Source organism: Callospermophilus lateralis, chromosome 11 (genome assembly GCF_048772815.1).
Source record: "Callospermophilus lateralis isolate mCalLat2 chromosome 11, mCalLat2.hap1, whole genome shotgun sequence".
Lineage (NCBI taxonomy): Eukaryota > Metazoa > Chordata > Mammalia > Rodentia > Sciuridae > Callospermophilus > Callospermophilus lateralis.
This window is the reverse complement of record NC_135315.1, coordinates 16,442,386-16,463,085: the sequence shown is the minus strand read 5'-3', so window position 1 is coordinate 16,463,085 and position 20,700 is coordinate 16,442,386. Positions and strand designations below refer to the sequence as shown.

The following is a 20,700-nucleotide window of genomic DNA, read 5'->3' as shown; positions in this document are numbered from 1 at the left end:
AGACAGGATCTCACTGAATTGCTGAGGCTGGCTTAAAATTTATGATGTTCTTTCTCTCCTTGGTCTTTTGAGTAACTGGGATTACAGGTATTCACTACTGTGCCTGCTTTCTTTATTTAATTTGTTAAGAAGCAATATTATATTGTAAATATTATATTGTAAGTTATGTATTTAGAAGTAAAATATAGATATATATCTATCATATATCTTTCTTATATGTTACATGAAATGGTATAATACCGATCCATGTATATTAATTCACTTCTAATTCAAACTAATTTATAATACTAATGTGATCCCTAGAGAATACACACATGTATATGCACACATGTCTCACAGGGAAGTGATGTAGCTAGAAAGTCAGTAGAGGGGAAAAATGAATTATCCGCAAAGAAAGCAGAAAAAGAGAAACAAAAAGATTGGAACAAATTTAAAAAAAAAATTGGTGGATGTAAAGAGAATCTTCAATTATTATACTAAATATAAACAAATATAAATGTGAATGACTAGCTCCTTCCTTTTCCTGGGGCTGGGGACTTCTTAAGGAGTCACTTACATGGCCATGACAGGCTTGCTGAGGCTTGCTCTAAGGCTGGGGACTTAGCATATTTGCTGAGGCCAGTGCCCACCAGGAGTGTTTGGTGCCAGTAGGGCTAGACTGGAGCCATTTAGGTGACTGGTTATTGGTTATATATATGGAAATTGAGCGAATAAGTAAATATCAAAGGCAGAGGTTAACTAGGTGTAACCTGGATCTTGCTCCAGGACTTCAACAACACCCAACTGAAATGACTTCTGGCCTAGAGGCTCTTTGCAGCCAGAGGAAGTAGATGGAAGCTGGAGTCTCAAAGCACAGGTCAGAGTCCAGCTTCCTTTTGGTTGGTTGGCTCTTCCCCAGCTTCCTTGTAAATTGCTAGTGTCACTTCTGCTGTGTGTATGCTACTAAAGTGTAAACTAGTGTTTGAGAGGTCCCAGGAGGAAATGCCCACCTTTGCAGAGGGTTGGGCTAGAAGAGGGAGGAGATCAGACTAGACTTCATGGAAGAGATGACATTTGAAATGTTTTGAAAGATAAGTGGAATTTTCCAAGTGGAAAAAGGAAGGAAAATCAGTCAGACAGAAAGGTATGGAAAGTTTGGGAATGAGAAATATCTTCTTGGGCTACGGGTGGGAGATGGGTCAGGGGCAGCTGTCAGGCTACAGCATGCTCAGGAGCTAGAGAGGCTCAGGTCTTGTTTTTATTACCATCAGAACTGCCTATTCTAGTAGACTGCAGGGCCACTTTCTGATGGCCTTCTGCTTTCAGCTCTAGTATTTTACTCCTCTTGAACATCTATAGGTTTCTAGCTGGGGGAAGATCCAAGGACCCTAGAGGAGGAATTGGGGTAAGGGATGGAAAAGGGAGTGAGCTGGTGGCTTTGAGGAAAATATAATAAAGTTTTAAAGACTACGAGTTAGAGTTTGTTGAAAATAAAATGACCGGGCTGGGGATGTGGCTCAAGCGGTAGCCCGCTCGCCTGGCATGCGTGCGCCCGGGTTTGATCCTTAGCACCACATACAAACAAAGATGTTGTGTCCGTAGAAAACTGAAAAATAAAAATTCTCTCTCTCTCTAAAAAAAAAAAGAAAAAGAAAATGACAGTGTCCTGAAACATTTATTAGACAACATATATATATACACACACACAATACGCATTTGTAGAGAGAAACACTTCATGGGCCCATCGCCGCTTACATGTCTTCAAGGCGCTTACACTCTACCAGAAAACCAAACTAACCCAAGGCGGGGAAAATCAGTGAATAATAAAGGATTGAACAGGTGCAGAAAACTCATTCAACAGAAGTTTGGCAAGCGAATGAATGATACTTGAGATACTAAGAAAAAGCGCCCCAGGACTCCAGGTGACATTGCCCCGTGGGTGTCCCTGAGGAGGTGGGACTAGAAATGTCCAGTGAGCGGCCACAGGCTCCTGGCCTTTCTGAGCATACCAAGAGTCCAGGCGCCGACCTCTGGGACCGGGATGGCTCACGACCCCCTCCCGGCGCCGCCTCGCCTAGTTAGCTGACAGGCGGATCCTCGTGGGCGGAGGCGAGGCCTCCAGGGAAGAACCGCGGTTTCCCACCGCCCTCTTTCAGGCTTAGGGTCCAGAAAAGGGCCCAAGGGGAGGAAGCGCTAGTCCGCGTCCCGCCCCGTTGCGTCCCACCCACCGCGTCCCCTCCCCTCTAGCTGCGGGAAAAGCAGCCGCGGACATCGCGTTTAGCCGTGGGGTGGGCAGAGCGCGGCAGCGGCGGAGGGCACCATGCTAGCGCTGCGGTGGCCGCGGCCCCGGCCGCTCTGGACAGCTCTGCTGGCGCTGGGGGCGCTGGCGGGCGTCGGCGTGGGCGTCGGAGGTGAGTGAGACTCCAGCGCCACGGGACGCAGATCTCCTGGGTCCCGCACCAGTTCGGATTTGCAGACCCGGGAGGGCGGATCACGAGTTTCCGCAGTCTGAGTGCGCGGGGTCGTCGGATCCCGGAGCTGAGGACCTTCCTGGCCTGGTGATGGCAGGGCCGAGAGAGAGGTCCCTAGTGCTTGGGGGCCGGTCTTCAGCCAGTGGGGCGCCTTCCCTGGGCGGCCTCTGTACGCGCCGCGCGGGTTCGCATCTCTGAGCCCTGCATTCAGCCGGAGTTGCGCAGGTTGCGGTTGGTAGCAATTCAGAAGTAGCGCAGGCTGGATGGGACTGTTCCCGCGCGTTGGTCGAGGGAAGAGCCTCTGACAGAGTACGCGCGCACTGGCTTGCCAATTCCTCTTTCTCCGTGTAACCCCCCCGCCCCGCCCCGCGCCCCTACCAACTTTTTAAATTTAGCGGCACCCCCAGGGGAGGTTTTGGAGCAGCATGAAGGCTCTGCTCCCTCCCGTGTCTCTGGGTGGCAGCAGTGCTGCTGTTTCTGGTACAGACCTCCCACTCCAAAAGTCTCTAGGGTGTGCGGAGAGGCGCTCTGGGGAGGCTCGGATCCCTGGCCTTGTTTCTTCTGCTGCTGCTCACACCATTGGCTACCCCGGCAGTCAGCCTTGGCCTTGGTGTTGGGAGCCCTTAGTGATTTTGCTGAAGGTGGAGAAACCCTGGCTCGGTGAGCTGGGGCTTCCCCTACTGCAGAGGACACACAAGAGTGCACATATGGACTTCAAAATAATACAGTAGTACTCATAAACAAATTAGACCCTGCAGGTGGGAGTTTTTCTTTTCTTTTTTAAAGGGGAAGGTTTATTAAGTCCATTTCAAATATAAACTATTCAAAAATATCTTGGTAACTGCCTTCAAAACTATTCTATGTAGGTGAAGACATATATAGATTCTGGACCGACAAGGATGTTTTGAGGAGGTTCTGTGGAGGGGCATTTAACTGTTACCGCTGAAGCTTCCATGTGACAGAGGTGATCTCTAGCTGTAGAGAACAGCCTGGTGACACTGAACAGAAATCAGAATTTTCAGCATTCTGCCCTGGAGATGTTAGAGCCTAGGTCTGCTGCTGCTGGCTGTTGATGGGGAGATGGAGAAATCCACAGGTCACCTCACAATTGACTGTTTTCATAAACTTAAAACATTTTAAAATTTACTATTCTGAATTTTTAAACTGAATACAGAATAAAATTGTGTGTGTTTATGTATACTGTACATGTATATGACGTGGAATGATCCAATCAAGGTAATTAGCATTTCTGTGTGCTGGGAACCTTCCAACTCCTCTCTTAGTTATTTTGAGATATGGAATACATCTAAAACATTTTGCCATATTATTTTTATATCCACAGCTTTCTAAATTCACTTGTGAGTATAATCTTTATATTTTTAGAAGAAAATAGTGAGGAAACATAAGATTGTGCCTAGCACAGAGTGTGGCTTGATGTTAGTGAAGAAGAAGAGTGTGTATCTTTTTTTTTTTTTTTTTTGTTTCTCCCTCCATCTCTCCTACTTATGCCAGGCTAACTCATGTGGATCTGGCTCACACAGTTGTAATGATCCACAGGATACTGCACATTCATACCTAAGTCTAAGCAGTGTTTAAGAGTAGGGACTCTAGAGACAGCCTTCCAGAGCATCAGTCCCCTGTAAAAGCAGTTTTTATTATAGTTCCATCATCTACCCCAGTGTTGGTGGAAGACATATTAGATCCCTGGTGAAGCAGATGGTGGGATAAGAGGAGGACAGTAGTGTTAGAACACGCAGTATTGAAGGGATACAGAAAGGGGTACAGAAAGTAGGAGTGGGAGTGGAACAGAGAGGCTGCTCAGAGTAAGAGGTCCCGGTATGGGGAGAAAAGAGGTTCTAGGGGTAATATTGAGTTTTTTTTTTTTTTTTTGGCAGTACTGGGGTTTGAATCCAGTGCCTTGTGCATGCTGGGCAGGCACTCTACCACTGAGCCTGGTTTCAGATTTTATCTGCAAAGATGATCTCTTACATAAGAAATTCGATTCAGTGGCTTCCTCATATTTCGAGTTCTGTTCTAGCCTAACTAGTTCTGGGCTGGGGTGCTTATTTCTCTTTAAAATTTGTATCCTAGAAACTGTCCAATTGGAGCCCTCTGTAGGAATCCTCGGGGCCTGGAGAGACTTGGGAGAAAGGCTTGTTAGCTAGGGGAAGGAACAGTTATGGTTTAAGCAAGTAGGATGTAGGTTTAATTCTTGATTTTCCCTCTGATTGGCCATGTGACCTTAGATGAATTTCTTAATCTCAAAGGTCCTCAGTTTCCTCATCTGTAGAGAAAGCAATACTTCTATGGTTATGCAGAATAAATGTAGACAAAGGCACAAAATAAGTATTTAATAGATGGCAATACTGTTGTCATTATTCTTCTTATCCATGGTATCTACCATGCGTACATTAGAGGCAAGAGCTGTTGCGGTTTCCTGCATGAGTGCAATATGGGCTTCTAGCATGAGACTGACGGGGTCCCTTTTTCATACCTATTTGACAGGGGGTCCCTCTTATTTCAACCCATTCCTCTTTGGTGGCATGGCATATTTCAGCTCCTCTGGTCCATCAAGAATGCACAGGTGAGGCCAGGGAGAGAGGTCCAGACACCTTCTTTATCCAGGAGCAAACTTCAAGTCTGTCTCTGGGAAGAGAGGAAGGTAGAAAGTGTTCACAAGACTTCAGACTCAACGAGGAGAGCGACATGCCTATTTTGTTCAACATTGTGCGCAGTGCCTGGCCCACAGGCAGCAAAATGAGTATCTAGGGAATGCTATGAAAAGACATCTAGAGGTGATGTGGTTCACTTTAAGAAATACAATATTTAAATACTTTCATTCATTCATAAAATATCCTCTAGTGCTCCACTTGGACATTCTGGAGGTATTTGGGGTGTGTGTGTGTGTGTGTGTGTGTGTGTGTGTGGTGTGTATGGCTGAGGACTGAACCCAGCGCCTTGTTGCATGCTGAACACACACTGTACCAATGAGCTGTGTCCCCTGCGCACTAAGATACAGTCGAGACCATAAGTTCTTTAATGTTTGTACCTCTGTACTAGTGCACGATTTGGACTTCTAATCAGAGGGTGCTGGAAACTCAGGGAACCCTGGGTGAAATGTCTGCCTTTTTCCCTCTTTTGGGGGGATCCCCGAAGAAGGCAGCATTCTTCTTTATTCCCCTCAGACTTGTGAGTGTGAGAGAAAGGTGAGAAGGGGTAGAGGTTTCCTGGGGCCATCCGAAGATGGGACCAGGAGGCGACAGTGTGAGTGGGGGGACCTGGATATGACTCCAGAAGTTCCCGATAGAAATTCTTCCTGTACAGCTCCCCATCCCACTCAAGATCTCTGGTTATCATCCCCTCCCAGCCCCAGGAATCCTGCCCTCGTTGGCAGGAGTGGCCGGGAGACGTGCCCACAGGAACCACAGCTCCTGAATCAGCAGACAGATAATTAACTGGGGGAGTGACTGGGCAGCTTCGGGGATAAACTGCTTGGCTTCCCCAGCCTGCTGCTTCACCCCATGCTGCCTCTTTCTTTTCCTGAACCTTGGTCCTCCCTGAGTGGCAAGAGCAGTGTGCCTGCTACCGTTCAGGTCACTAGTGGAAATGAGCAGGGAGCAGAGAAATGACACTGTCTACGGAAACCGCCTGTTCTCTCTGTGTAAACTGCTGGCATTTATTGAAACTTGGGACTGTCCTGCAAAAATGGTAGACTCTACCTGTCTCTCTATGCACACAGTATCCTCAGGAACACTGATTTAAAAAAAGATATTGGGTTTATGAAGGTATTGTTTATGTGCTGTAAAATCCACCCCCTCCCTTTTTTTAGGTGTGCATTTCTATGCATTTTGACAAATGCATGCAGTCAAGAAATTATCACCATAATCAAGATGCAGAATATTGTCATCACTCTAAAAAGTTTCTTCAGCTGCCCGATAATCAGTTTCCTATCTTCAACCTAGTCCCTGGCCATCACTGATCTGTTTCCTGTCCCTACAGTTGTGTTTTACAGAATGTTATTTAAATGAAATCATAGAGTGTGTAGCCTTTCAAGTCTGGCTTCTTTCACTTATCGTCATGTGTTTGTGATTCATCCATGTTGCTGCATGTATGGGTAACTCTAGAGGTTACCCCAGGCTATTCCAGCTGCCTCAGGTGTTGGGACAGTTATCCCTAAATCGGTGGAGCTAGGCCCATGAAACCTTGGAGGTGCAGTTCAGCTTTCATTCTGTATATTTTCTAATTGGGTAGTTGCATTTGGGCCATGATTAAGTCCTTAGATTTTCCAGCTGCCAAATAGTTAAAGATGAGAATTTTACAGCAACAAACAGTATTATAATTCTTAGTCCTAACAGCAACAGATATTTTGTGGCCAAAGACAATATGTCATGATTCTTAGAGCCAAAAGTTGTAAAATAAGCCTGGAACTATTTTACCTTTTTAAATGTTTGACTGCATCTCCAAAGAAACAACCCACTGGAAGTCTTCCACAAAGAGCTCCTCCCTCCCTCCCTCTTTTCTCCCTTATATTTTATTTTTTAAAAGTTTATTTGTTCTTTTTAGTTATACATGACAGTAGAGTGTATTTTGACATATTATACATGGACTTTAACTTTCCATTCTTGTGGTTGTACATGATGTGGAGTTTCACTGGTCATATATGCATATATGAACACAGTAAAGTCATGTCCAGTTCATTCTATTGTCGTTTCTATTCCCATCCCCCTTCCCTTCACTTCATTCCCCTTTGTCTAATCCAATGAACTTCTGTTCTCCTTCCCCTTATTGTATGTTAGCATCTGCATATCAGAGAGAACATTCAGCTTTTGTTTTTTTTTGGTATTGACTTAGCATGACAGTCTCCATTTCCATCCATTTACCAGCAAATGTCATTATTTCATTCTTCTTTATGGCTGAGTAATATTCCACTGTATGTATGTATGTATGTGTATATGTATATGTATATGTATGTATATATATATATATATATATATATATATATATATATATATATATATACCATATTTTCTTTATGCATTCATCTGTTGAAGGGCACTTAGGTTGATTCCATAGCTTAGCTATTGTGAATTGAGTTGCTATAAACATTAATGTCGCTGTCCCTCCCTGTTTTTTATTTCAGTAGTTCATTTTCTTTGTTTGGTTAGTGAAGGAGTTCAAACACTCAAGGAGAGAAAGATGAAATGATGCATGTGAATCCTTTTATCTTATTTATTTTATGTGGTGTCCAGATCGAACCCAGTGCCTCCATGTGCTAGGCAAGTGCTCTCCCTCTGAGCCACAACCCCAGCCCTGCATGGGAATCCTAAGAAAGTCAAATGAGGGAGAGTCAGTCAGTTTGCTAATTATAATTAACCAGATGGTGTGTTCCACTCAGACAGGTCCCCTTGCGTGTGCCGTGCTCATGTGTGCATGCTTGTGCTCCTTTACCTAAACTTGTGTTCTATGCCACTTCCTTTTATATGGGGGGAAAAAAACAACAAAAAAACAACAACCTCAGGAAAAAGAACCGTGAGTCTGGAATTTAAAAACCTACGTCTGATTCATGGCTCTGCAGGCCTTTTCATGAACTTGCTGGGTGACAAGTCATCTTCCCTCTAGGCCTCTGTCTTTTGGAGTCTCAGGGGCTGCAAAGCAAGTGAAGGAGGAGATGAAGGAGAGTCTTCCATTTGTTCTTGTTCCTTCCTCCGACTGGAGCAGTTCCTTCTTCAACTGATTAGCAACTTGAAATTTCATGTAAGGGTTTCTTTAGGGCACGGGGAGAGGAGTCCTGCATTAGAGAGGACTCCAGAAGTTTAGCAAAAGGCATATTCAGTAGTCACTTTAAAAGTCAGAATCTCTTTGCTAATGGAATTTTTGGGTAGCAGAAACCTAGTTCTGTGAGATCCACTGATGGTTCTAAATCCTTCCATTAGCCACCACACAGGATGGCTCCAAATTAGACCTTCCAACTTGGATCCTCCTGCTTCAGCCTCCCAGGAGCTTGTGCCACTGTCCCCAGCTCTACAGTATCATATTTCTGTCTGCCTCAGAAGTGTTGGACCAGCTCCTCTGAGGTAGAGGGGAGCTTGGTGTCTTCCTCCTGGAGCTTCCAAAGTTGGGAACAGACCAGCCTCTGGGAGGTTCCTGAAGGCTGTGGAAGCAGGCTGTCAAAGTTTACTTTTCTTTTCTTTTTCATTCTTTTCTATCCATTATTATTATTAAACAAGAATTGCATGTTTGTGATGCACAACATGTTTCGGAACATGTACACATCATGGAATGGCTAAATCAAGCTGCCTAACACATGCATTACCGCATGTACTTACCATTTATCTGTGCTGAGAACACTTCAGATCTGCTCTTTTAGGTAAATGAGCAGTTCCTAACTACTCACGATGTTGCACAGTAGATTTCTTGAAGTATTCCTTCTGTCTAACTGAAATTTTGTATCCTTTATCCAGAATCTTCCCAACCACCCTGTCCCCCAGAATTCATCCTCTTGTTCCAACCTAATTTTGGGGTTCCAAGAGGCTATGAGGTTTGGATGCCAAAGGCACAGTAGAACACCTAGCAGACTCCGGGAGGGAGCCTGCACTAATGAATGGCAATGCAGAAAGGAGGCAGACCAGAGGTCATTTAAAACTAGCTTTAATTTTCTTTTTAATTTACAAAAGTAATTCAGCTTGTTAAAAAAAAAAAAAAAAAAAAAAAAAAAAAAAAAAAAAAGGGCAGGGAGAGACGCCGCCGCCGCTGCCGCCGCAGCCTCTGAGAGCCTGGAAAAGGGGAAGCGAGAGCCAGCGAAGGACTCAGTCCCCGGGCGGGGGCTCTGCTGCGGCGGGGTCAGGCGACGGCAGGGGCAGGAGCGGCGGCGGCGGCCCGCACTGGCCAAGCGGAATAAAACCAAGAAGGAGAAAGAACCACTCAAACCGGGGAAGAGTGGGGAAAAATTCAAAAGAAGGACAAGACACAGTAGAATCAGAGTGCTACTGTCTAGGAGCTGGAGCCACAGAGTTGAAATTGCCACTGAAAAACACTGAAATATTGGGTCCTTCACTACTTCCTCATAAGGAGGCACCATGGCACATTAAGCATGACGCTGTGTCGTTATCTTGCAGGAGTACAAGCTGAGGCTCCTCGGTTCTTGTGAACTTTGAGTTGACTCTGTTTGAGTGTTGCTTCCCCCCCTCAGCTCACTGCTTCACTTCTAGTTCCACCCACTTACCAAATATGATTGACTCACGCAGGTGAATGGAACCATTTCTGCACACGTTTCTCCTCTTATGTCTCTCAGTGTTACTCTGGATTTGAGTATTTTAACCAGAACAATTTAAATAGGTTTGAAATTCCCTTGTTGCTCTTCAAGCCTTTCTGATATCACATCACCTTCACAAGCACTCCTGGAGGCACACGCAAGAGTCCCCTTCTAGGGCAGACCAGCCAGGTTTGGGACATATTTCCAGCAGAGAAAATATTCCAAGATCTTTGCCTGTGGCTGACTTAATATGCTACCTCTAGTGTGTAAAGCATCCTTGTGCTTTGGAATCCTGGAATCCTGGCTGGCTGTCTTCTAGCCTCACAGCAGACCTGGCTTATGTTGCAGAACGCCTTTTGGTTAGAACAAGAGAACATTAGATGGCATGGGTGTTTCATAAGATGAAGTGAGGGAGAGAGAATAGAGTAGGACAGTGACAGTATTTCAGCCTGGGAGTTAGAAAATAAAAAACAAAAATGCCATAAGTGACACTGCTTAACTTTTGTGACCCAGTTGAGTAGGTTGTGCTTTTCTTCAGAAATTCCTCTGACAAGATGTACAGCAGGATATATCTTTCAGGGTGACAAAACATTAAAGGTCATACTGGCTTCTGAGCAACTTTTGCTCATTGAGGAAATTTCTACTTATGTGACATTGGTATATCCCCCTCCCCGCCCATCTTTCAAATAGAATGTTTAAATTTGACTTGTTACTTATCCACAATTTCTGGAAATAAAAGTTTCTGTCTTGCAAAAAAAAAAAAAAAAAAAAAGGCAGTACAGAAATATGATCCTGTAGAGCTGGGGACAGTGGCGCATGCCTGTAATCCTAGCTACCGGGAGGCTGAAGCAGGAGGACCCCAAGTTGGAAGCCAGCCTGGACAGGGAGACAACAACTTAGTGAGACCCTTCACAAAAGATAAAAAGAGCTGGGGCTGTAGCTCAGTGATATAGTACTTGCCTCACATATGTGAGGCACTGGGTTCGATCCTTAGCACCACATAAAAATAAAATAAAGACAAACATATAAAAAGATACTATGTCCAGGGGCTGGGGCTGGGGCTCAGAGGTAGCACACTTGCCTGGCATGTGTGAAGCACTGGGTTCAATTCTTAACACTGCATATAAATAAATAAAAAATAAAGGTCTGTCAGCAACTTTTATATATATATATATATATATATATATATATATATATATATATATAGATAGATATAGATATAGATATATATAGATAGATATTGTGTCCATTTACAACTAAAAAAAAGAAGATATATAGTAATGTAGAAAATACAAGTTTCTTATAATGTCATTCTTAGAGATAACAACTGTGATTCACAATAGGATCACTGACATTTAATAATATATTCTAGGCATCTTTTTTATGTCAGTATATGACTTTCCATTATTTATTCTAAGAGATATATAATTTTAGCGAGAGGCAGACTCTTATAGGGCTGTATCAGAATTTATTTAACCAACTTCCTGTTGGAAGTCATTGGAGTCATTCCCAATGACTATAGATGAAGTATTATTTGCTGTTACAGATAAAGTTGCAGGGATCTAACCTTATTCGTTTATTATGCACCTTAGTTTCAATTTTTCTATAGACTGAACTACTTGAACTAAAGTTGCTGGGTCAAAAGGCATGGATATTTATTTATTTACTTATTTAGCAGTTGAACCCAAGGCAAGTGCCCTACCACTGAGTCACACTTGCAGCCTATTTTTTTTTTTTTCTTTCCTCTGTTGCTCAGACTGGTCTTGAACTCTTGGGCTCGAGTAATCTTTCTGCTTCGGCCTTCCCAGTAGCTTCCGAGTAGCCTAGCATGGGCATTTTAAATTTTAATGGATGTTGACAAATTGTCTTCTAAAACAGTCAAACCAGTTTGCCTTCCTCCCAAGACTGGCTGGCAGTTAGGACTGGTGACAGCACTGTTGCTTGCTGTTCTTACTCATGAGACATGAGCTGGGGAGGAACATCCCAGAGCTGGAAAGCTGGATGCCAAGGTCCCCTACAGGGTTCTGCTGGGCTGGGCCTTAAACCGAGCTTGGTACGGCCTGCCTCTTTCATATTCCGCATGAGTCAGATGGGAGGTGGGGCTGGTGCTAATAAAAATTTCCAGAACTCTAAAATGCAACATTTCAGATGTCAGTTATGCCATTAGGAAGAAATGGCCCCTTGTGCATTGTGTAAGGGGGCTTGTACCTTGGGATGCTAGGCCTCCTAGAGTACCAGACAACATGTTGATGTTTCTGGTGTTTGAAAGACTGCATACTTCAGGGGCCAACATTCAAGGTCATCTAATCCAACTTGGTTTGTCTTATAGAAAAGCAGAAAGGAAATTCCTGAGAGGTAAAGGCGTTTCCCCTAGATCTCCTGGGCATTGTGTGGGATCTAGCCCTGAGCGCTCCTGTCTCCTGCTTTCTTTCTTACATCCTGTCTGAGACAAGTATCCTCTCTTGTCTGACACTGAGGTGGAGAGGGGAGGAAGGACATTCCTGATGCAAAAAGTGACTAGAGTAAAGATAAAGGGGAGGGAACTGGACATTTTTTGAGCATCTACTATAAATTGCTCTTTCACACACATTACCTCATTTAATCCTAAGAACTCATGTGGCAAGCATTGTGCCCATATTTGGGAGCACAGAGTAAAGGAAATAACTGTTGAGGTCTCCAGACTTGACTGATGTGGCAGGGTTAAACCTGATAAATATTAGGGAGCAGTTACAATTTTTTTTTTTTTTTTTTTTAGTGTTTTACTTGCCGATGGACATTTATTTATGACAGCAGAATGCATTACAATTCTTTTTAAAAATTTTATTTATTTATTTTTAATTTTATATAACAGTGGAATGCATTACAATTCTTATTACATATATAGAGCTCAATCTTTCATATCTCTGGTTGTATACATAGTATACTCATACCAATTCGTGTCTTCGTACATGTACTTTGCATAATAATGATCATCACATTCCACCATCATTAATTATCCCATGCCCCCTCCCTTCCCCTCCTACCTTTCTGCTCTATCTAGAGTTCATCTATTCCTCCCATGCTCCCTTTCCCTACCCCACTACGAATCAGCCTCTTTATATCAAAGAAAACATTCGGCATTTGGTTTTTTTTGGATTGGCTAACTTCACTTATCATTATCTTCTCTAACTCCATCCATTTACCTGCAAATGCCATGATTCTATTCTCTTTTATTGCTGAGTAATATTCCATTGTGTCATTTTTTTTATATATCCATTCATCTATTGAAGGGCATCTAGCTTGGCTGATGTGGCAGGGTTAAATCTGATAAATACTAGGGAGAAGTTATGGATTCTTTTTTTTTTTTTTTAGTTGTCAATGGACCTTTTTTTTTTTTTTTTTTTTTTTTTAAAATTATTTACATGTAGTGCTGAGAATCAAACCCAGTGACTCACACATGCTAGGCAATCGCTGTATCACTGAACTATACAACCCCAGCCCCAGCAGTTACAAATTCTTAAATAGAGATGTGGCTGGGCCTCAGAGAGAGCAGCAGAGAGATTCAGGGACAAGCCTGGGGTCATAGGGCCGGTGGGAAGGACACAGGTGGCTTTAGACCCCTGGTCTCCTGCTGGTCTTCAAGCTTTTCCTACCACATCGCCCTGCCCATTGTTTAACCGCCCCTGCCTCATCCAGTTTCTCCAGGGCTGCTTGTTTATTTTAGACCACAGCCACTCACAAGATGGGACTCTGCCTAAGGATGGGCTTTATGTAGTCTTTGGCACATGACTATCTAATTAACCCCGTCAGAGGCGATAACTAGACATGATCTGGCTTCATTTATAAGGACAGGGCCTACTGGCTGAAGGGTCAGTGAAAGGGGATGGCACAGTACTCAAAACATTTGAGCCTTGTCCAAAGGGCATCCACTTGCTCAGGCCAAAGTCCTTCCTGTCCTTCCCTCATACCCCAAGTGGCCTCTTTCATCAAGTCCTTAGAACACGTCCAGCATCTGACCACTTCATCCACTCCACTACCATTCAAGTCCAGACTACTGCCATCTGTTGTCTGGATTATCTTAATGATGTCCTTATTGGTCTCTTTGCCTTCTGGCCTGCCCGCTGTCCGTCCTCCACTCAGCAGCCAGGCTGAGCTTTTTCTGCTTACTTCTGCTCAGATCCCTCTGGTGGCTCTCACTGGAGAATGTGTAGAGACTGAAGACCACCTGCGCTTCCCTGGTTTGTGGCTTCTAAGTGTTCCGATCCCTGCTTCTCCACCCTCCTCTCTGCCTTCTCTTCCTTTGTTTCTCTTCCTGCTGTTTCTTCAAAAGGCTGAGGTCCACCCAGCACTGGGTTTCGGTTCCTTCTGGAGTGCTAGTCCCCTAGATCTTTCCACGGTTCACTCTTTAACATCATTTTGGAATGTGAACTTGTTGGAGAGGCCTTCCTGATGCCTTCCCCTCCTTGCTTGCTATTCATTTATCCTGCTTTATTTTCTTTAAGCATTTGCCACTGTTTGAAATTATGATTTTTTTATTGTTATGGGTTTTTTTGGTATTTAATAAAAAATTTGTTCTAATTAGTTATGTATGACAGTAATGCTGTGTATGTTTTTGTTAGCAATTTTCTCACAACATATAAGCTTCACAAGAATGAAGGCTTTGTCAGTTCAACAGTGTGCCTCTAGCACCCAGGAGAGTCCCTGGTACAGGCAAGTGTTGCAGGGAATGAAAGAATCAGTGAATGCTGACACCACTGAGATATATTGGTAGAAAGGTATAAGGCCAAAGTAACCATTTTGCTGATTAAATATAGCAAAGTTTTCAGTCCAGGCTGACTTATTTCAGGGCACTACTTTTCAAAATTATGTCATACAATACTAAGGAAATGAAAATCCATTCTGCTAGGTTCTTAGGGATTTGGTAACAAAGTACCACAAATTGGATGCCTGAAAACAACAGAAATTTATTCTCTCTGGAGGATAGATAGCTGAAATCAAGGTGTTAGCAAGGCCATGTTTTCTGAGACTCTGGGTAAAATCTTTCCTTGTTGGGACTGGGGATATGGCTCAAACGGTAGCACTCGCCTGCCATGCGTGCGGCCCAGGTTTGATCCTCAGCACCACATACAAAGATGTTGTGTCCGCCGAGAACTACAAAATAAATATTAAAATTCTCTCTCTCTCTCTGTCTCTTAAAAAAATTTTTTTCCTTGTCTATTTGTAGTTTCTGATGGTGGCTGCAATCATTGGTGTTCCTTAACTGTCACCTGTAACTGTGTCTCTGTTATCACATGCCACCACTCTCTGTCTCTGTTTTCACACGACATTTCTTTCATCTTATAAGGACATATTGGATTAGTGCCTACTTTAATGATCTCATTGATTACCTCTGCAAAGCCCCTATTTCTCAATTCTGCACTGGGGATTAGGACATACATATCTTTGAGAGTTTAATTCAGCCCATAACAATTTTAATATCGGTGGAGGCAAATTATCACAAATGTTTTCCAAAGTTAAATACCATATTTAATTGACTCTGATGCATTGCTTTTTTCCTGTGGTATTGGGGATCGAACCCAGGGCTCTATACATGCTAGGCAAGTGATTTACCACTGAGATGTGCACTTTTTCCTACTTACCTATTCTTGAAAGGCCAGGCAGTTTTACCTTTTGATGGTCATGGGGTCTTTTTGTTGTTGTTGTTGTTGCTATACTCGGGATTGAATCTAGGGCCTCAAGCATCCTAGGCAAGCGCTGTATCACTGAACTACATCCCCAGTTCTGTTTACTTTATTTTGAGACAGGGTCTTGCTAAGTTGCTGAGACTGGCTTTGAATTTGCAATCCACCTGCCCCAGCCTCCGGAGCCCCTGGGATTACAGGTGTGTGCCATGGTGCCTGGCTGCATTTTATTTTTTGAAAAGTTTAGAATCTCTGAAGCCCATAATCTTAGATTTGGTGAAATGTGGCAGTTTGGATTCCTTATGCTTTGGGCGATGTTTCCTGGAGGTTTTGCTCAGAGCACAGAGGTGTGCATTGCCTTGAATTCTACCTTCTTTCTCCTTCCCCCTTCCTTGGGTTACTGAGCTACTGCTACCTTTAAGAAAGGAACAAAAGTAGATTTCCTTTGAAATACGCTTTATAGAAACCACTTATGCACACATAGGGCAGTTAACACGAGAAATTTTGTTCTTCCATGAGTCACCCAGCCAGGTGACTGCAATGGAAGATCAGATATTGAATCACCCAGGGTCCCCCATGGACCTTACTGGGAATTGACCAAAGGTCAGTGGTAGGGCTGAGGATCCAGGCCAGAATTCCTCTCCAACAGACAGTGAGAGAGATGTCCATAGACTGTGGACATCTAAACACTGCCCTCTAAACACTGTTCATTCTAACTTGGCCCTCTCCTGATGTCCCCTGGCCTCATCAGGGTGGCCTGTTCTTGCATCCTGTTTGATTGGACACCATGTCCCCAAAATAGCCTCGTTGACGCATATGACTTCCACTGGTTCCAACTCCCTTCCTTGTTTCCTTTTTTTTCTCTATTTTTCCCACCCTCTGACTCTGCTCTGGTTCTGTGAACCAGGCTGATGTGCCAAACCACAGCCTTCGACTTCTACTTTCCAGGCAAACATCTTGGCTGGCCTTGCCTACCTTTCCTATTGGCCTTCTTTTCTTGGCCGTCTCTCCTAGATTGGATTTTTGAATGCTGATATTATTAGCTCCATGTAGAAGCCAGATCTGATAATTGGTCATTTGACCTGAGCCTGATACTTTCTGCTCCATGTTCTCACCCCTACCCCTCTGTTTGGGGCATACTTGGCTTTGTGTCTAGTGTTCTATAAAATAGTATCTTCAAGGAAAAAATAAAATAAAAGCATTCATTTGCCCTGAATAGCTTGAGACTAAGGATAAAAACAGCAACAATAAAAACAATGGCAACAGCATTTATTGAGCATTTTCTGTGTGCCAGCTGTTTTGTTCAACTATGTTCCAGGTTCTTTTAATTCTTACAACCATCTCGTGAAGACCAGGCCCAGTCCAGCTTGTTTTGCTGCTCTGGCTAAACTGTCAGAGGAAAGAAGCTATAGCAGTTGTCCATCTTTTTCAATGACATTGTGATGAAGATCCCCACTTCTCTCGGAGGGCCATCTCTGGGCCCCAGAGGCTGAGCAGGAACACAGGCTTTTATGAATGACTGAAAAACTTTGGTTCAGACTCCTTGCTCATTGTTCAGTTTGGCAGGGTGGTCTCGGAGCAGCAGCTCCTTGAATCAGCATGGGCCCAGCTTGGAGACTTCTGATGTGAGTCAGTCACTTTGAACCACTGCATTCCAGGAACCTGCCCTAAGTGGCAGGACTTGGTTGGGGAGATCATGGAGGGATCATTGGTTCTCATGAAATCAACCTGTGATTCATTAAAAACAAGGGATAAAGGGGAGTGGGTAACCATGACTCCAAGGCATGACTTCCTAAAGACCAAATCCCAGCAGCTCAGCTCCTCATCTGGGGTCAGGGACGACTCATACACTAGGAGGGGCCTGCTGTTTTTTATTTCACATCTGGCAAGGCTTTCTTTTGTGGCTATGAATCAAGGACTCATAGGGAAATGCTAACTTGAGAATGAATGGCTGAATAAATGGACAGACTGGGAAAAGTTTTCAAAAACAATCTGATAGTGCCCATGCTTCCCACGCTGCCCACGCTTCTCTTCTGCCTTTCGACTCTCTGCAGTTGCTTTGTGTTTCTCCTCAGGAACCTCTGCGGGATTTATATCCAGAATTACTTCTTGGATGCCAGTCCTCATGGCAATTCCCCAAAGAGAGAGAGATACCTAAAATAGTTCAGGCGAGGCTCCTTTCTGAACTCTTCTGATAGAACAATAAAGAGGGGCTATGTCCACATCTGCCCAGGGAGAGAGCAACTGGGAGGCCCAGACATGGCCAGGCAGCCCCTGGCTAGGAGAAGCCTTGGGTTGCCTTGTTGGTTCTGAAGATTGAGATATCCTGACTATGGCTCTGGGAAGATTAGTTTCCTTTTTTCCATTACAGCTTTTTGTCTGGCTGAGAGATACCCCACCTTAGAGGTGACCTTGATGTTTTAGGCCCAGGCCCGGAACCCATGACATAATTTCCACCCACAGTCCTAGGTATACATGCTAAGATTGTAGTCAAGCAGAGGTAGGGCTCTAGAAGTTACTCGTGGGCTTAGAGCAGCATCCCTCTTGTTGAATTTTAGGATTAAGAAAGGCCCTTGAAGTTAGTTAGACTCAGGTTACGAAGAAACCTGGAGTTTCTAGGAGTTACTTCAAGGATTCCACATTTTGTGGAGAACACTGAAGGTCTAAATTGAATGAGGGACCCATTTAGAATTCTATGAGTAATTTTGAGAAATGAATTCATTTGCTTAAAAACAAAACAAATAAAACCGATGTAGTGTAATATCTTTATATATATTTACTGAACATCTTTGAACACGGACTGGGTCCTGTCTGGGCAGGCTAGGGCAGGCCTGAAGGGAACCTAAATATGTTGGGTGGCAGTGTCATTAAGATGAGAAAAATAATAATAATAATGTGGTAGTAATACTAGAGTTGAGAAAAATAAGGCTGAGAGGAGTTAAATGACTCACCTAAGGCCACACTATTAGCAGGTAACTCAGGATCACAGTCTTCTGATGGCCCATGCACCCTTCTGTTAGATCCCTTTGCCCCTAGTGAGGCCCTACAAATACTGATAAAGTGTAATTTTCTTCTTCTCTCTGTGTTGGCATTGAACCCAGGGTCTTGCACATGGTAAGCATGATTAGTGTAAATTTCAAAGAGTTAAATGTATAATTCTAATATAAATAGAAAGTAAATGCATGTCAAAGATTTATTTAGCTTAATTAAAGAGAGAATCAGTAAAATGTTAGGACTATTTGAAATTAAAATTCAAGGAAGAGAGATTAATACTTGGTCAGTCAAAGAAAGGTGGGAATGAATTATGGCTCATAGATTCAGAATTGGCCACTGTTTACAAAGCAGTAAATCTTAAAAAAAATTTTTTTTAAGTTGTAAATGGACACAATACCTTTGTTTTATTTATTTATTTTACATGGTGCTGAGGATGGAGCCCACTGCCTCACACATGCTGGGCAAGCGCTGTACCATTGAGCTACAAACCCAGCCCTACAAAGCTGTAAATCCTAATGTTTGAAGGTTACCTTTTCTACTAGACAGAAATTATTTGCATTTTTGTTGGATAAGAATCATACAGGTTGTTTCTCATAAAAAATCATTTACATTGTCATTGGATACCTGCTACTCTTACAGAGTTGTAGAGTGTCCTAATCAATAGAAATCACAATAGAAATTCACCAAAAGGTAGAAAATAAATCACACAAAAGGTAGAAAATCAAATATCCTTAACCTCAGCAGGTCATTTTCTGAATGTATTTTTGTCCAGGTGTTGGGATGAAAGGAACTCAGTCACACTATAATAAAATAGATTGGGACATTTTGTCTGGTGAGAAGTTTTGGGGATATTGGAAAAGTACTCACTGGGGACAATTTCCCCCAAACACAGACTTGCTGGTCTTTACAGCTGGGGGCAAAGTAGGCCTTTAGAAACCTGGATAATGAAACTGCCAGGATAACTGAATGGATCTTTCTTCCTTCTAGGGAGGAATGGGCCTTCCTCATTCTGTGTCTTATACTGGAAAAGGCCTCCCTGGAGTCCCCGCAAGAATAGGGGTTTAGTTGGCTGAGGCGAGCAGGGAGCATGGCAGCTTCTGCACAAGCAGATGCCTGGGTTTTGCTTCCTGGCTGGGTTTCTCAGGGATATTTTCGTGCCCCTTGCTGTCCCCACTCCTCACCCCCATCCCCAGGCTTTCCCCTGTCCTTTGTCAGTCTGAGGACTGTTCACATTAGAATGGTATCTTTTCGGGTACCCCTTGGCTCACCAAATTCTTAGACATATCCTGTGAGGCAGATATGTCATTTTGTAGAGAATAGGCAGGTTGCCCAAGGCTATAGTACAAAGAGCATTTGGAATTCAAGCATAGACCTTACTTCCAATGCCCGGAATTCCATGATCTTCCGGTTCCGACCAGTTGACTTTTTCTTGACATTTCTATAGTTCTCTGGAGCATTTCATGCTTGGATTCCAAAATACGTGTATATGGGAAGTGTCGCAAAGGGGCAAAATTGTGACATATGCAGTCGAGGGGAGAAATAAAGAATGTCGAGGCGCTTCTGCCCCTTTCAATGCTTTACTCACTCAAATTACTCAATACAATTTCACTCTATAGGTTCTTAATCAAGAAAACGACAATCCTTAATGCTAGGCACTGCAATAGACATAATCAATTCACAGCAAACAATTCTAGATTAATTCTAAGCACTGCAAAACACACTTAATCATGATAAGCTAATGACAGACATCTCCTCTGCATGCTAAGTTCAAAAGTCTTAAGCCTTAAGCTTTATGTCCAGCAGATGCACACTCACTCAGACCACGGTGACCAGAACCAAGGCAGGCTTTTCCTGGCGTGGAGTGGATGACCAGTTGAGGAGAGGGTCATTGGGAGAAGTTGCAGCTCTTACCAAGGTCCAGACAAGGTAGTAGAGTTTGAAAGCGGTGAGGATCATACAGAGGTTCAGGAACAACGACAAGTGATGGGATGTCAGGTCCTCATCAGGCTCTCCAGCTGATGAGCCTGATGTGCATCCTTGTTTTCAGCTGGCTAAATCCCTGTTCATTTGTTCTATCATTTATACTAAATTTGGGGGGTTTTTGACCCCCTTTCCAATCCTTATCAGCTACCACCAGATTTCTCAGGAACATCATTTACCCTGGGGTCAGAAACATCTGGTCTGGTGGTCTCCACCCTGATCTTCTTGCCTTTCCCTCTTACCAGGCGAGGACAGCCTGCCAGGGGCTTCACTCTGTTTACCAGGGTGAGGGGAAGTAACTTGTTTGAGGCCATACTGGAGGGCTCTGTGGGTGTGCCTGGGGAGACTGCAGGTTTCAAACTGG

The 20,700-nt window shown here is 43.6% G+C and overlaps 1 protein-coding gene across 1 annotated transcript in view; it reads left to right on the top strand.

Annotated features, from left to right (window-relative positions):
• The first annotated feature begins 2,277 nt into the window (after nt 1-2,277).
• The window catches only part of Itgb3 (integrin subunit beta 3), a 60,576-nt gene continuing 42,153 nt past the window's right edge, over nt 2,278-20,700 (top strand). Inside the window, exon 1 of the mRNA XM_076869925.2 lies at nt 2,278-2,390. Within this exon, the coding sequence (XP_076726040.2) occupies nt 2,300-2,390 (91 nt within the window). The 5' untranslated portion in view covers nt 2,278-2,299. The remainder of the gene's footprint in view (nt 2,391-20,700) is intronic.